Here is a 14,756-nt window from a genome sequence, read left to right on the forward strand (position 1 = left end):
CACCTTCCGGATGAAGACGTGCTGGATGCTCTCCAGCAGGGTGGGGGTGGACACAGACTCCGTGCCCCCGATGCCCAGCCGCCCCCCAGCCCCGTAGCCTGTAGCGTACAGCTGGAGGGGAGAGAAGCGCAGGCTAATAAATGCTAATGCTCTTAACAAGAATAAGCACGCGTAGGCTTCAGGATTAATAAAGAAGGCTAATGAAGGCTAGTAAATGCTTGCGGGAGTAATAATGAGCTAGCATCAATGCTAATTTTACCTTACGAAATGAGCCAGCAGCAAGATCAATAATGAAGGCCAATCAATGCTACCAGCCTTACACTACCCAAGTAATACAAATCAAAATTAAAGTGGTATTAATAAGCGATAAGAACATAAACTTGTTTTAAATGCCACAAGAGGGCTTCTTCAATTCTATTTCTGTAGGAAAAGCCGAATTTGTTCACGTTGCTGCCACAAATGTCTGTGTGCATTTGCAAATAAAGCGCTAGGCTAAGCAGAGCGTGAACAGCCGGTAAACGATTCACACTCTCAGAAATGGAAGCAATCTCGGTTTGTGTTTCTCTCACTACAGTTTATTTATTTATTTCTAAGAGCAATGAAACTACTCCTCTCTCTCCTTCACTCGCTCGCTCGCTCACTCCCTCCCTCTCCCGCCCCGCCTCTCCGGTAGCAGTGATGTCATCACCGCGAGACGGCAGAGCGCCCTCACCTTGCCGTCGGCGGTCACGGCGAACAGGGTCTGCTCCCCTCCGATCAGCTGCACGGGCCGCAGGGTGGCCAGGGCCTCCGTGGGGGTGGGCACCTTGACCTTCGCCCCCTCGATGCCCCCCAGCTGACCCCTGTGGTTGTGCCCCCAGCCGTAGATGGTCCCGCTTCCTCCGGCGGACAGGGTCCAGTCGTCCGGACGCCTGGGGGGGGTGGGGGGGGAGAAGGCGGGCCAAGAGCACGTCATCACAACTTTCGTCAATTTAACCATATCGCTGTGTGCCAGAGCTATTCAACTGGCAGCCCGAGGACCAAGCTGCCACCACAGAAACGCATCTGAGCGAAGAGAAGTTTCTACACACGTGCGAGAGCTCGACTGAAACTGTGCGCTGGTGACACGCAAAACATGGAGCGGATCCGTCACTAGAGGATTAGAGCAATGAGGACTGCTCAGCCCACAGGATCTCGCCTACCTGTTCATCCACTGCACCAGCTGCTCGTCCTGCTCCCTCTTGAATATGTCGTGGCTCTCGTGGAGAGCGTTCATGTTCTCCTGGTCGGCCATCAGCTCGCGGATCTTCTTGGCCACCTGGTGGAAGAAACGCGGAACTGCAATGAGGTGAAGTACAGCAAAAAGAGGTCTGCCTTCAATCAACATTAGCTATGCCTCACTATTGAAATGCTAGATGTTACTTTTATTTCTCCATTATAAAAATACAGAAACACTGCAAATCAGGTATTCACCAAAATCTCTGAGAAGACCATGCAAATAGAGCTTAAACTAAAAGACAAATTAAAACTACACAGTAATAAGAAAAGCAGTACTGAGCGGCACTGAGCACTGTACTCTGGGGCAGAAGGGAAGTCTGCCGCGTACCTCATCAAGAAACGGGCGTGGCAGAGGGGTCCTCTTGTCCAGGGCCACCGCCACCCTGGAGGCGGTGCAGTACCTGCGGAACCACGCCCACTTGTGAGTCTCGGCGCAGCAGGGCAGGGTGTCCAGCTCCAGATCACACGCCAGCGCTACCAGCACCTGAACACAGAGGCAGAGTCACTGTGTACCTGTGTCTCAGTGTGACAGTCAACCTGAACACACAGGGACTGATCACTGTGTACCCGCGCAGTGGCATTATGCAGTCAGTAACTGAGACACGGCACAATACAGCGTCACGTACGTACAACTACTAAACAATGCTGCAGAGATTATCTCCCTGAGCAAGAGTAACACACCTCATGGTCTTAAATATCAGCTTAATTGAGCCTCTACACACACACACGTACACACACATGTACACACACACACGCAAACACACAAACTCTTGATCACCTGACAAAGGTCAGTACCTTGAAGAAGGGGCTGTGCAGCAGCTGCTTCCCCCCTCTGACGATGGGGTCCTCGTACTCATACTGCCTCTGCAGGGCTTCAGGAAGGCCCTTCACCAGGGCGGACAGTGCACTGCCTGAGAAAGTCTGCAACAGCCAAAAGTGTTCCTAAGTTTGGACTTTCCATGGGTATTTTTCCCAACTATGTTACCTCTGGGCTACCAGTTGGCAGATTTTAAAACAGTGGTGCAGTCTGTAGGACCACTGACTATCAAGCTACATACAAAACCCCGTGCAAATCCCCACCATGACACTTTCTATACTGTGATTCTCTATACGCAACATCTGCATAAAGTAAAATAGAAAACACTTAAATAAAAAATAAATATGAAGGGTATACTGTTAATCTGTAAACATATTCTTTTAGTACATTAATAGGCCCGTTATCATGTGTGTTTCTACCCCCCGCCAGCAGGGGGAGCACTCACCAGCGAGCGGGCCTCTCCGTCGCCGTCGCCCAGCAGCCTGTTGATGTTGATGGACTGGCCGAACTCTGTGGTCAGCAGCTTGCGTAGCCTCTGCAGCGCCCACATGCGGTGACCGGCCGCTGCAGAAAAACAGTCAGGCGTTACTGTTGTAGCCTAGCGCCGTGCGATGCGCCTGGCGTCCGCGGGCGTGTCTCGCGTCCGGCGCCCACGTACCCAGCGCGCTCAGCTGCGCGCACGCAGCCAGCGAGGCGGCCAGCCGCGGCACGATGCCCCTGTTTGAGGCGAAGCTGAGCCGGAAGTCCAGCAGGCAGGTGACCAGGTCCATGGACGGGCAGGAGAGGATGCAGCGGTCCGACAGCAGGTCCTTGGGCCCTGCGGTGAGGGGGGGGAATCCCATCAGCCACAGCAGGAACCGCAGCTCAGTCTCATCTCACCCTCACGTCAAATGCAACTCATCTCAAACGCAACATCTCATCTCGAACTCAACTCATCTCAAACACATCTCATCTCAAACTCAACTCATCTCAAACACCCCATCTCAAACTCATCTCATGTCAAATACATTTAATCTCAAACTCAACTCAGCTTAATTTACTCTCAAACACCTCTCATCTCAAACTCAATCTCAGTCTAACCTCAATCACGACATCTCATCTCAATTTCACCTCAGACACAACTCATCCAAAAATGCAACTTATCTCATCTCAAATTAAGTTTGTTAACCCCTAAAAACGAACAGTAAGACACACAAATATGGTTGTATTTCGAAGTGCTAAGAGGCTGAACTACCCTCTAGATCAGCCCGGGTGATGTGAAAACGGCGTGAGCACGTACCAGCAGCAGGCATGATGGGATACACAGTGTAGCGCCAGCCCCAGCCATTGACGGATCCGTCGCTGGTGAACTTCCACTTGAGCTCGTCACCCGGGATACGAAGCTCGCTCGACCAATCGGACCACTCGCGACCTTGCAAGGCACAGCGGCGATAGGGCAGAACATTATAAACTCAGCACATGATTGGAGGATCCATCGGAGAAGGACTCCACAACAGTCCAGCCATCACAGTGACTGTCCACATTCTGCCACTGACTGAAAATTCACCTGTACACTGTATTGTGGCTCAACTTACACTGAGCTCTCAGCATCTAAATATATCTAATCTAATTATTTGAACAACCAATTTCAAGTACCTCATCCTCCTTCTTGTACCTCCAATACCACTTAATGCTATGTTGTTCGTGTATGTATGACTACTTCTACTGGTTGTGATTCTGACAATGTGGCACCATCCATGCCTAAATATGTGTGCTCTTTTCTAAATCTCTAAATGTAAACGGACATTTAAAAATTGAAACCAAAATCTAAAACATATGAACACATCAAAGAAGGCTCAGTGGTCCAAAACCAGCAGAAACAATCAAACTCGTTCGTGTCTTAACTCATAAGTAACGAAATAAGCCAAGGTGCTCCTGATATTTGATGGAAATTAGATCAGAAGATCAGAATTAGATCACCTGATCGGACAGACACGATCCTATTGGCCCCGTCCATGATGGTGAGCGGGTCGTGCCGCCTCTCTGTGGAACACTGCCGGTCGAACTCCACCCTCAGTCCCTCAGCCCCTGCAACAAAAGATAAGCTTTCATTATTTGAGCTTGGTCTGTTAAACTGTTGACTATGGGTTAGAACAGGGGTGGGCAATTGCAGTCTTGGAGGGCTGGGGTGTACGCAGGTTCTTGTTTCCAAAAATGACCCTGACTAAATGAGGTAACCGCCTGGATACACCGACACCGGCTCATTTAAAATGAGATAACAGACAAATGTTGCAAATAGGACACAAACACATCATTGGTCATCATTCGCACGTTTATAACAAATAAGGCTAAAATGTCAGATGGTGCAAATTTTAGGATTAATGCAGCAATTAAGGTCACATATTAGCGTGAAAACCAGAAACGGATATAGCCCTCGTTGCCCACCCCGGGCGAGTACAATGGCATGAAGGACGCATGATGAAGTCATTAGTATTCAGCCTGTAGCTCCTCAACAGAAGCGGTACTATATTGTAACGTCAGATCTGAGGTTGTGAATGAAAACAAATGGTGTTCATAAACTCACAGCACTACTGCAGAGGGGATAGAGGTGTGGCTTAACCCATATTATCATTCTGAGCATACGCACATTTCCTCAGTCGCAAGTCAAATGCAACTTAACCACTTCTCCCGCCATCTTTCCACCACAACCTGCAGGCTGTAATGGTACTTATATAAATATAGAGATTTACATTCATTAGCTCATCAAGCAGCCAATCAGTGGTCCAGTTGACAATTTAGGCAGTTAATCTGACTTAAACTGTTAAATATGAGAGTAGGTTCCACGGGTTAGCGGCTATCCCTGCTGGGGTCTGCGTGCTGGCTGACCTGGGATCTTGACGGTGCCGCTGGTGGAGGTGTCGTCGGTGTAGGGGTGACTGCTCTCCACCACCACGGGCTGGGAGGACAGGCGGCCGCTCTGAGAGTCCGTGGCCACGTCCTCCAGCTCCGTCACGCACAGCTCCAGCAGCATGTCCGCCACCTGCGGGGACGGACAGACAGACAGACAGACAGGCAGACAGGCAGAAGGACAGACGGATAGACAGACACAGACAGACAGACAGACAGGCAGGCAGGCAGGCAGGCAGGCAGACGGACAGACAGACAGACAGAGAGAGACAGACGGATGGACAGACAGGCAGACAGACAGGCAGACGGACAGACGGACAGACAGACAGGCAGGCACACAGGCAGATGGACAGACAGACGGATGGACAGACAGATGGACAGGCAGGCAGGCAGACAGAAAGACAGACAGAGACAGACAGACGAGGATGCATGTCAGTGAGTCTCCATCAGTGTCATATCTCAAAACTGAGGAAAATGTCCTGTGCTCAGGTTCATCAGTAGATATATGAGTTTACTTTCCTTGAATAACTACCAGTGTTCTAGTTCATCAAAAGATATTAGAGTTTACTATCTTTATAGAATGATTTCATGTGCTCTATTTAATCAATACAGATATTCGAGTTTATTTTCTTTATATAATAACTTCCTGTGATCTTATTCATCACTAGACATATTAGTTTACTTTATATAATAACTTCCAGTGCTCTAGTTCATAAATAGAGATATTAGCTTGTTTTCTTTATATAACAACTTCCAGTGTTCTACTTTATCATTAGAGATATTAGTTTACTTTCTTTATATAATCATTCCCTGTGCTCTAGTTCAACACAAGAGCCCTTAGTTTCTTTATAGAATAACCCTGTAAACATGCATTTACTGATTTTATTTAGTAAGTAGACATATGTACTTTCCATGTCCAATAACAAATGTCGATTGACTACAGAGTTACATGATAACGCACAGCATACAGAGAGACAGACAGAGAGAGTGGGAGAGAGCTCCTCCAGGGACAGACCTGCGGGTAGGCGGTCCCCATGCCCGACAGCACGGCCGACAGCACCTCCTTGCCCTTCTCCCCCGAGCGCACGGACACGGCCAGCTTGAGCAGGTCCACCATCACGCGCGTGTCGTCCGGAACCAGCAGGCTGGTGAACTCGTCCAGGTACTGCGGCTCCGGCCCGGCCGCCTTGCTCTGGCTCTCCGAGTCCTGGAGCGGGGAAAAGGGGGCCTTTTACCCAACACTCCGCACAGAACCCGCACATTAACTGAGAACTAAGGCCTGCAGGTAAATGCATATCCATTCAATGTGGTGCCAGTTTTACCCAACACTCACACAGAACACACACATTAACTGAGAGCTAAGGCCTGCAGGTAAATGCATATCCATTCAATGTGGTGCCAGTTTTACCCAACACTCACACAGAACACGCACATTAACTGAGAGCTAAGGCCTGCAGGCGAATATATTTTCCATTCAGTGCGGTACCTGAGTTGGCCATCATCACAAAAATGGAATATATTGCAATATGATGGAACTATACAAACTTTAAAAAAATATATAAAGACAAATATATTTCAAAGCTGGTTAATATACCAAAATAGTACTACCAAGCATTTTAATAATAGTATATATTTGCCCATATATTATGAAGTGTCTTAAGCGAACCAGTAAGCAATATATTTTATGTCAGCATATTTTCAGTATATAGTGATATAAATTCTAATCCTTACCTTCCTCATCTCATGTAATGCATGTTTACACCTACCTAACACATTCATGTGAATGGACAGTTTTTCCAGTTTTCCCTAAAGCATTCACGACTGGCTGGTTTTCCCCTAGCGCATTCATGCGATTGGTAGCACACCCCTAGCGTGTTCACGCGATTGGCTGTATTCCCATCGCACGCTCGCGGGATTGGCCGATTTCCTCGCAGTGCTCAAGCTGACCTCTTTGGTCTTGGTCATGGTCTCGGCGATGATGCTGGCCGCACCGGGGTCGTCCGTCATGGGGACGAAGGGACGCGAAGAAGCAGCGGCTGCAGAGGGCGTTACCGCCGACGACGGGGTGATGGCATCTTCCGTGGGTGCCGCCTGATCACACACACACACACACACACAGATCAAGATCGATTCCATGTGATCAAATTTTCCAAACCATATTGTACATCAGGACCATGTCAGCCCAGTTCTAATTTAAACTTCATTTGACTTAACAGTTAACTAAAACAATAGCACGTAAATTGACAAAATACGGAGATACTCAGAGACTAAGATAACTCCGTGGTTGCAGGATCGATTCCAATGTGGAGGGAAAGAGTGCTGCCATTACATCCTTCAGCAAGTTACTTAGCCTGAATTTCTTCAGTAAAATATCCAACTGTATGAATGCATTGCGTGTGAAAATAAAAAAAGTTTTGGGTAAATCCCTGATCACCGAAGCAGGAACTAACAATGATTTATCAACAGGGTGCACCATTCTGAACAAAGAGGCCGAGGAAAAGAGCGTTTGGAGGTTGCTGAAGTGAAACGGAACGGGTCGTCACCTCGCCCCTCTTGTCCTGCCAGGGGTTGGGGCTGAGCCTCTCCTCTGTTTCGGGGGGCACGGGGGGCTCCTCGGCCTCCGAGGGGCTGGAGGCGCTGGACTCGTCCGAGGGCGGGATGGGGGAGCTGGAGGGGCACTCCACGGGCATGATCATGCAGGCGGGCATCAGGGCTCCCACCACTGCGTCCCTGGGGGCCCACAGACACACACATGGCACAGTCACAATCAGAGTACACAGACACAGAAACCCCCAAACCCAAACAACAGCCGAGAGAGAGAGACAGAGAGAGAAAAAAGAGAAAGAGAAGAGCAGAGAGCAGAGAGAGAGAGAGAGAGAGATAAAGAGAAAGAGCAGAGAGAGAGAGAAAGCCAACGTTGGCTACCGCTAACACTGAGATGACAGAGCGGGAACTATGCCCTTACCGTGACCTTTACAACACCACACAGATCTGCGGGATCTAAAAACCTGGTGACAAATGTGACTAATAAGGTCATCTTAAAGACTGTGTGAAATCACTTTCTCCCTTACATTTAATGTGCTCATTAAGCCACAAGATAAAGATTATATTCCCTAAATTTATACGGTGTTACTCTTGAAGTGGTTCAAATGAGTCTACACCCCCACTCATGTTCACTTTAAGGGAACTTAAGGGAATTTGCAGAGATGAAAGGTGCTATGAAAATGAGATGTTAGGTGTCAATTCCATTTCAATTCATTAAACAAATTAAAATTAAATTCATTATTTTTTAAAAATCTTACTGGATCCATTACAGGCATTTTCAAATTAGTTTCAACTCATTGAATAAATTGACATTGAACTGATTTAATCCTGTAAATGAAACCCATAATAAGTACCCAACCTGTTGCCATGCCTACCTGGCATATATAATCTGCAGGGCTGACAGGACATGGGAGAGGGCCTGCTGCTTGGCCAGGTTTCCGTCCAGCGACAGCAGGATTTTGGCCAATGACGGTCTGTTGGGTTTGACGTTGCTCTGGCCAATCATCTTATTGCTGACAGCAGAGGCGTCACTGTCTGAGGGGACCCCTGGTGAACACAAACATAAAATCCCCCACAAGGGGTGATTATACATCTCACTTACACCCCCCAAAAAGCAATCCCCCCAAACGGTGATTACAAAGCTCATTCTCCAACGAATCCCCCCAAACGGTGATGAAACATCTAACTTCTACACCCCCACAAAACCCCTTAACGATGATCACACATCACTCGTCCCAAACAACGATTACACTAATCGCTCGCCCCCCACAAACCCCCCAAACGATGACTGCAGGGCTCACTCCCCCCCATCCAGCTTCTGAAGTTTACCCCCGAGGATCATTAGCTAGGGACTCAAAGGTTTGTTTTGCAGTCTTCTCATTTCAAACACAGATAATGGCTCCCAAGGTGAGGTATTTAAAAATAGCGGCCTAAAACTAAATAATAAAACTATGTTTGGACACCATGCGATTATATGGAATTACCAGTCAATACAGCTCTCTATGGACATTACAGCTTCCTGGTTACAGAATCTGTACTGAGGTCTAACAGAGAAATGGCCCTCTAGTGATTTTAAACCTGAAATCCAAGGCAGAGAAAGATGCAACCAAAGGAATTTAAAATAACTGCAATAGGACAAGCAGACTTCAGGAGGAGACAGGAGAGAATTGCCAAAAATAATGGGTTGGGAATACATGAATTTCAGACATTGTTTAATAGCAAAACGCAAACAAAAACAGTAAAAACAATTCAAAGCTGGATTTGAGTTCCTTTTTAACAATAAACATTTTGCTTCCGTTTTTCTCTGAGACAAACCAAACAGGAAAATATGCGCACACTTGAAATGACATCTTTGCCACAGGTGTGCAGCTGAACTGAGAATGAACTCAAAACAGTTGAAGGGCCTCCCGCACGTCACCTCGCACTTCAAAAGCACCTTTATTCAAGCGCCGCGGTTCGGTCATGTCGACCCACGGAATGCCTACGAGGGGAAACCGGTAAGAAGTATCACAGAGTGCAGGAGCCCCTTCAAAAACACCTTTTCGTTTTAGTTCTCCGAGAGCAGCCCGACTGTCCGCATCCAGTTCCGACGTTACCAATGAGGGCTTACCGAGGTAGGAGGCCCCCAGCGAGTCCCTGGCGGTCTGGAAGAGGACGGGCTCGTGCACGGAGGGCGTGGTCACGTCCATGGTCGTCCAGGCGACGCTGTGGGAGGAGCCGCAGGCCACGCGGGTGATCTTCTGGCCCTCGAGGCCCTGCACCAGCGTGGGCTTCCTGTTGACGGTGGTGGTCCCGTTCCCCTGCTGCCCGTGGTCGTTGTCTCCCCAGGCGAAGACCTGCGAGGGACGGGAGAGCTAAATTAACCGACCCACGGGTTTCCCCAGTGACTTTACAGAACAACAGTTTCAGGACTTTTCCCCCGAATTTGTACGGACATAACGTACATGGACAAAATGTCTTGCGACAACGAGCTTTGCAATTAGGCATTAAAGATAAATCTTCAACGAAATGTTCATCACGCTTTGTAGTCTTCTTACAGATGTATATAAATATTAAGTACAAATATAAATAGTGCAGATGGATATAAATATATTTTAAATGCCTTTTTCTTTTACACAGAAAACCATACACGCGATTCCCCGACTTTCCACAACCAGAATTCATCATCTTAAATCTTTAAATTTAATATCTCCCATAAAGTTCGGGGCCCCTAGGAGTCCCGGTGAAAGGGGCCGTTAATCCGGCCGCAGACGGCGGCTGAACGGGGCGTCGGGGCGGACCGGGGCGCCCTGCAAGGTCACGGGCTGCCGCTCAGAGCCCCGCGGCACTGATAACGGAGGAACACCGAAACCTCTGCCTCTCTCTCTCTCCCTCTCCCTCTCTCTCTCTCTGTCTCTCGCTCTCTCTCTCTCTCTCTCCCTCGCTCTCTCTCTCTCTCTCTCTCTCCCTCTCTCTCTCTCTCTCTCTGTCTCTCTGTCTCTCTCCCTCTCTGTCTCTTGCTCTCTCTCTCTCCCTCTCTCTCTCTCTCTCTCTCTCTCTCTCTCACTCTCTCTCTGTCTCTCTCTCTCTCTCTCTCTCTCTGCCTAATCTGGTCAAAGGAGCCCGCAGGCTTTTCAAGGGCCCGGCAATAAATACGTTTTAAAAGACAAACACGCCGCGCGGTGGAAAATCACGCCTGTCGCTTTTCTTTCTCACCAGCGGGCGATAAGCGCTCAGAGCCTTATCGAGGCCGCGTTACAGACGCCCGAGCCAAGGTCTCCAGACAAAGAGAGGCGCAGACGTCGTTCATCACTCCTGACGGCCCGCAAAAACAAAAACTTTCCAGATAAGGGCCAGAGAAGAACAACGATCCCCGCTGTACTTTTTTGAGACCAGGTGAAATAGAAAGGGGCGGCAGTGTGGCACAGGGGTTAGGGAGCCAGACACGCACCTTAGAGGTTGCAGGCATGATTCCACAATGGGGCGATCGCTAACGAACTCTAGAGCAAAGGCACTTATCCTCAAATGCCTCAGTAATTCATCATCATCATCATCATCATTAGGGCTGGGCGATATATCGCAGTGATAATTATCGCCTACCTACTGGGTGTTGACAGCCAAGACAGCCAATCAGCAGCAAGGTCGCACAGCTTCCGTGTGATCATGTGATGTGTTTCTGCCAATCGTTCGGAAACTGCAAGGCCTTGCTAACTGTCTCACGGTCAAGCAATAGGTGAAGTGTATTTTTTTCCAGAAAGCGTTTCATGCGGCCTCCAAAAGCGTGGTTGTTTGCTATCGGGTCAGGTATAATTAAAGAGAAAACGACAAAAAGAAAGACGGTACGCCACACGGTGGCGACGACCGTTATTGCACGCGATAATTATCACTGCGATATATCGCCCAGCCCTAATCATCATCATCATTATTATTATTATTATTATTACAATTACTAACAAAAATAGAAAAGGCCAATATCCAAGCCTAGCAAGAATAATAATAGAAAACTTTATTGATGATTTAATGTGCATACAAAGAACAAACAGCAGGAAAAAGACTATTTAGTTTTAAAAATAAGGGTAAATATATCCAGAATATATATCTGTATGAACTGTAAATGCAGCACGCTGGGGCCCACCTGTCCCGTGTCGGTCACGGCCAGGCAGTGCAGCGCTCCCACGGCCACGTGGACGATCTTCTTCCCCCGGAGGCCCTCCACCATCTGCGGCTTCCGCACGTGCACGTCCGTGCCGTGGCCCAGGCGGAAGTAGTCCCCTTTACCCCTGAGGGGGGGGGGGGCAAACGGACATTTACATGCCTAGCAGACGCTTATCAGGAGCGACACAAGCATGAAGGTGTAGACAAAAAGTGCAGAGATTAGACCATTTCCCCATGACAATATTCATAGTGCTATTTGGGGAAATCGTTGCTATTTATTAAAAAATCCCCGCGGCAGCATATTCACTGAAAACCAATATAAAAATTGTGTGCGTATACTTTTCCATTCAAGAAACAGATTAATGACAAAGAAGAAACTTGGACACACTCCAAAATAACATAAAAAACTATTATTTGGTATTCCTTCTTGGTAACTGTGCTAACGCCACAAGACGCCATTTTCCTATGCCTTTTTCAAAAGCTATGCTACGACAGCTGAATAAAAACATACCTACACTTACTTGTGCAAGTCACTCTAGATAAGAGCACCTGCTAGATAGATTTAATGTAACATAATGCATAATGCATAATGTAATACTGAATTGCTGGACTGTTCAGTTAACTTTACATTTATTGACAATAAATGGGCCTTCTGTGCTTTCACAGTGATATTGCACTTTGTCTGAAACGAACACTGATGGTCCCCACATTTATAAGTCACTCTGGAAAAGTGCTTCTGCTAAGCGACTGTAATGTAATGTAATGTAATGCAATGCAATGAATCCCCAGTAAAAAGCCTACCAGGTCCAGACCACGCCAGACTTGGTGAGAGCCAGGGAGAACTGGGCCCCACACTCGATCTGGCACACGCCCTGCCCGTTCAGCCTCTCGATGTTTTGGGGGATGTTGCAGCCCTCGCTGCCCCCTCGGCCCAACTTCCCGAAATCTCCGTCCCCCCAGGAGAACACCAAGCCTGTGGAGAGAGAGAGAGGACAGTCTCACAGTGGCCTCACAACAGTCTCTCACTGAAAACACAGATGCAAGGAGGTTCTCATTCAGCCATTCATGCATCAGTGATCAAGTCCAGTCCAGTGTCACGGGTACCTTCATCCGTGAGAGCCAGGGTCTGAGCGTCCCGACTCCCACAAGCCACCTGGACGACGCGATGACCCAGGAGCACTTTCACCTGCACCCGAAAAATAAAGAAAATCAAGGGTAATTCAGGCATTGAATACAAAAGAGAACAAATACATTCTTCAGGTAACAATAAGTAAGCAATCTGCGTGAGTGTGTGCTCAGTATAAAGTATAGCTGTGCTATATATGCCAGTTTGGGTCGGAGCTGGGTGGTGTACAGAGGACAGCTGTGTTGTATATACCAGTTTGGGCCGGAGCTGGGTGCTGTATAAACGATAGCTGTGCTGTATATACCAGTTTGGGCCGGAGCTGGGTGGTGTATAAACGATAGCTGTGTTGTATATACCAGTTTGGGCCGGAGCTGGGTGCTGTATAAACGATAGCTGTGCTGTATATACCAGTTTGGGCCGGAGCTGGGTGGTGTATAAACGATAGCTGTGTTGTATATACCAGTTTGGGCCGGAGCTGGGTGCTGTATAAACGATAGCTGTGCTGTATATACCAGTTTGGGCCGGAGCTGGGTGCTGTATAAACGATAGCTGTGTTGTATATACCAGTTTGGGCCGGAGCTGGGTGGTGTATAAAGGATAGCTGTGCTGTATATACCAGTTTGGGCCGGAGCTGGGTGGTGTATAAACGATAGCTGTGTTGTATATACCAGTTTGGGCCGGAGCTGGGTGGTGTATAAACGATAGCTGTGTTGTATATACCAGTTTGGGCCGGAGCTGGGTGGTGTATAAACGATAGCTGTGTTGTATATACCAGTTTGGCCCGGAGCTGGGTGGTGTATAAACGATAGCTGTGTTGTATATACCAGTTTGGGCCGGAGCTGGGTGGTGCATAAAGGATAGCTGTGTTGTATATACCAGTTTGGGCCGGAGCTGGGTGGTGTATAAACGATAGCTGTGTTGTATATACCAGTTTGGGCCGGAGCTGGGTGGTGTATAAACGATAGCTGTGTTGTATATACCAGTTTGGGCCGGAGCTGGGTGGTGTATAAAGGGTAGCTGTGTTGTATATACCAGTTTGGGCCGGAGCTGGGTGGTGTATAAACGATAGCTGTGTTGTATATACCAGTTTGGGCCGGAGCTGGGTGGTGTATAAAGGGTAGCTGTGTTGTATATACCAGTTTGGGCCGGAGCTGGGTGGTGTATAAAGGGTAGCTGTGTTGTATATACCAGTTTGGGCTGGAGCTGGGTGGTGTATAAAGGATAGCTGTGTTGTATATACCAGTTATGAGTGGATCTGGGTGGTGTATAAAGGATAGCTGTGTTGTATATACCAGTTCGGGCCGGAGCTGGGTGGTGTATAGAGGATAGCTGTGCTGTATATACCAGTTTGGGCCGGAGCTGGGTGGTGTATAAAGGGTAGCTGTGTTGTATATACCAGTTTGGGCTGGAGCTGGGTGGTGTATAAAGGGTAGCTGTGTTGTATATACCAGTTCAGGCCGGAGCTGGGTGGTGTATAGAGGATAGCTGTGCTGTATATACCAGTTTGGGCCGGAGCTGGGTGGTGTATAAAGGGTAGCTGTGTTGTATATACCAGTTTGGGCCGGAGCTGGGTGGTGTATAAAGGATAGCTGTGCTGTATATACCAGTTTGGGCCGGAGCTGGGTGGTGTTGTCTCCGTGCCCCAGCCGGCCGTACTCTCCCAGGCCCCAGCTGTACAGCTCCCCGCTGGAGGTGATGGCCGCACTGTGGGAGCTCCCGCAGGCGATGTCCCGGATCCGCTTGGTCTTCAAGGCCTCGATGAGGCGCGGCTTGTCACAGTTCCTGCATGTCACAGGCACAAAGGACCTTTTAACGGCGGCGCCATTCTGCGTCTGAGGACAAATGGGCTGACGGCAGCACAAACGCCATCTCTCATCGAGATACGTGTTACAGTCCAACATCCTTGATATTTCTGCCGGCCAGAAGCATTGAAATGGAAACAATTTTATGACTTAAGTACTATCATTTCAAGTAGAATAAACTCCAAAATAC

General features: G+C 48.3%; 1 protein-coding gene across 7 annotated transcripts in view; it reads right to left on the reverse strand.

Moving 5' to 3' along the window:
- The window catches only part of herc2 (HECT and RLD domain containing E3 ubiquitin protein ligase 2), a 118,593-nt gene that overhangs the window by 26,639 nt on the left and 77,198 nt on the right, over positions 1–14,756 (reverse strand). For all 7 annotated transcript variants that reach the window (XM_035409773.1, XM_035409779.1, XM_035409774.1 and 4 more), the window contains 19 exons: positions 14,369–14,546; positions 12,743–12,824; positions 12,440–12,611; positions 11,619–11,763; positions 9,615–9,840; positions 8,380–8,551; positions 7,504–7,690; positions 6,908–7,051; positions 5,976–6,167; positions 4,940–5,093; positions 4,034–4,141; positions 3,354–3,485; positions 2,733–2,891; positions 2,520–2,638; positions 2,053–2,178; positions 1,586–1,741; positions 1,182–1,297; positions 713–911; positions 1–111 (listed from right to left, as the gene is read on the reverse strand). The exon at positions 1–111 is cut by the window's left edge and continues 104 nt beyond it. In XM_035409773.1, the coding sequence (XP_035265664.1) occupies positions 1–111; positions 713–911; positions 1,182–1,297; positions 1,586–1,741; positions 2,053–2,178; positions 2,520–2,638; positions 2,733–2,891; positions 3,354–3,485; positions 4,034–4,141; positions 4,940–5,093; positions 5,976–6,167; positions 6,908–7,051; positions 7,504–7,690; positions 8,380–8,551; positions 9,615–9,840; positions 11,619–11,763; positions 12,440–12,611; positions 12,743–12,824; positions 14,369–14,546 (2,878 nt within the window). The remainder of the gene's footprint in view (positions 112–712; positions 912–1,181; positions 1,298–1,585; positions 1,742–2,052; positions 2,179–2,519; positions 2,639–2,732; positions 2,892–3,353; positions 3,486–4,033; positions 4,142–4,939; positions 5,094–5,975; positions 6,168–6,907; positions 7,052–7,503; positions 7,691–8,379; positions 8,552–9,614; positions 9,841–11,618; positions 11,764–12,439; positions 12,612–12,742; positions 12,825–14,368; positions 14,547–14,756) is intronic.

Source organism: Anguilla anguilla, chromosome 3, assembly GCF_013347855.1.
Source record: "Anguilla anguilla isolate fAngAng1 chromosome 3, fAngAng1.pri, whole genome shotgun sequence".
Classification (NCBI taxonomy): Eukaryota; Metazoa; Chordata; class Actinopteri; order Anguilliformes; family Anguillidae; genus Anguilla; species Anguilla anguilla.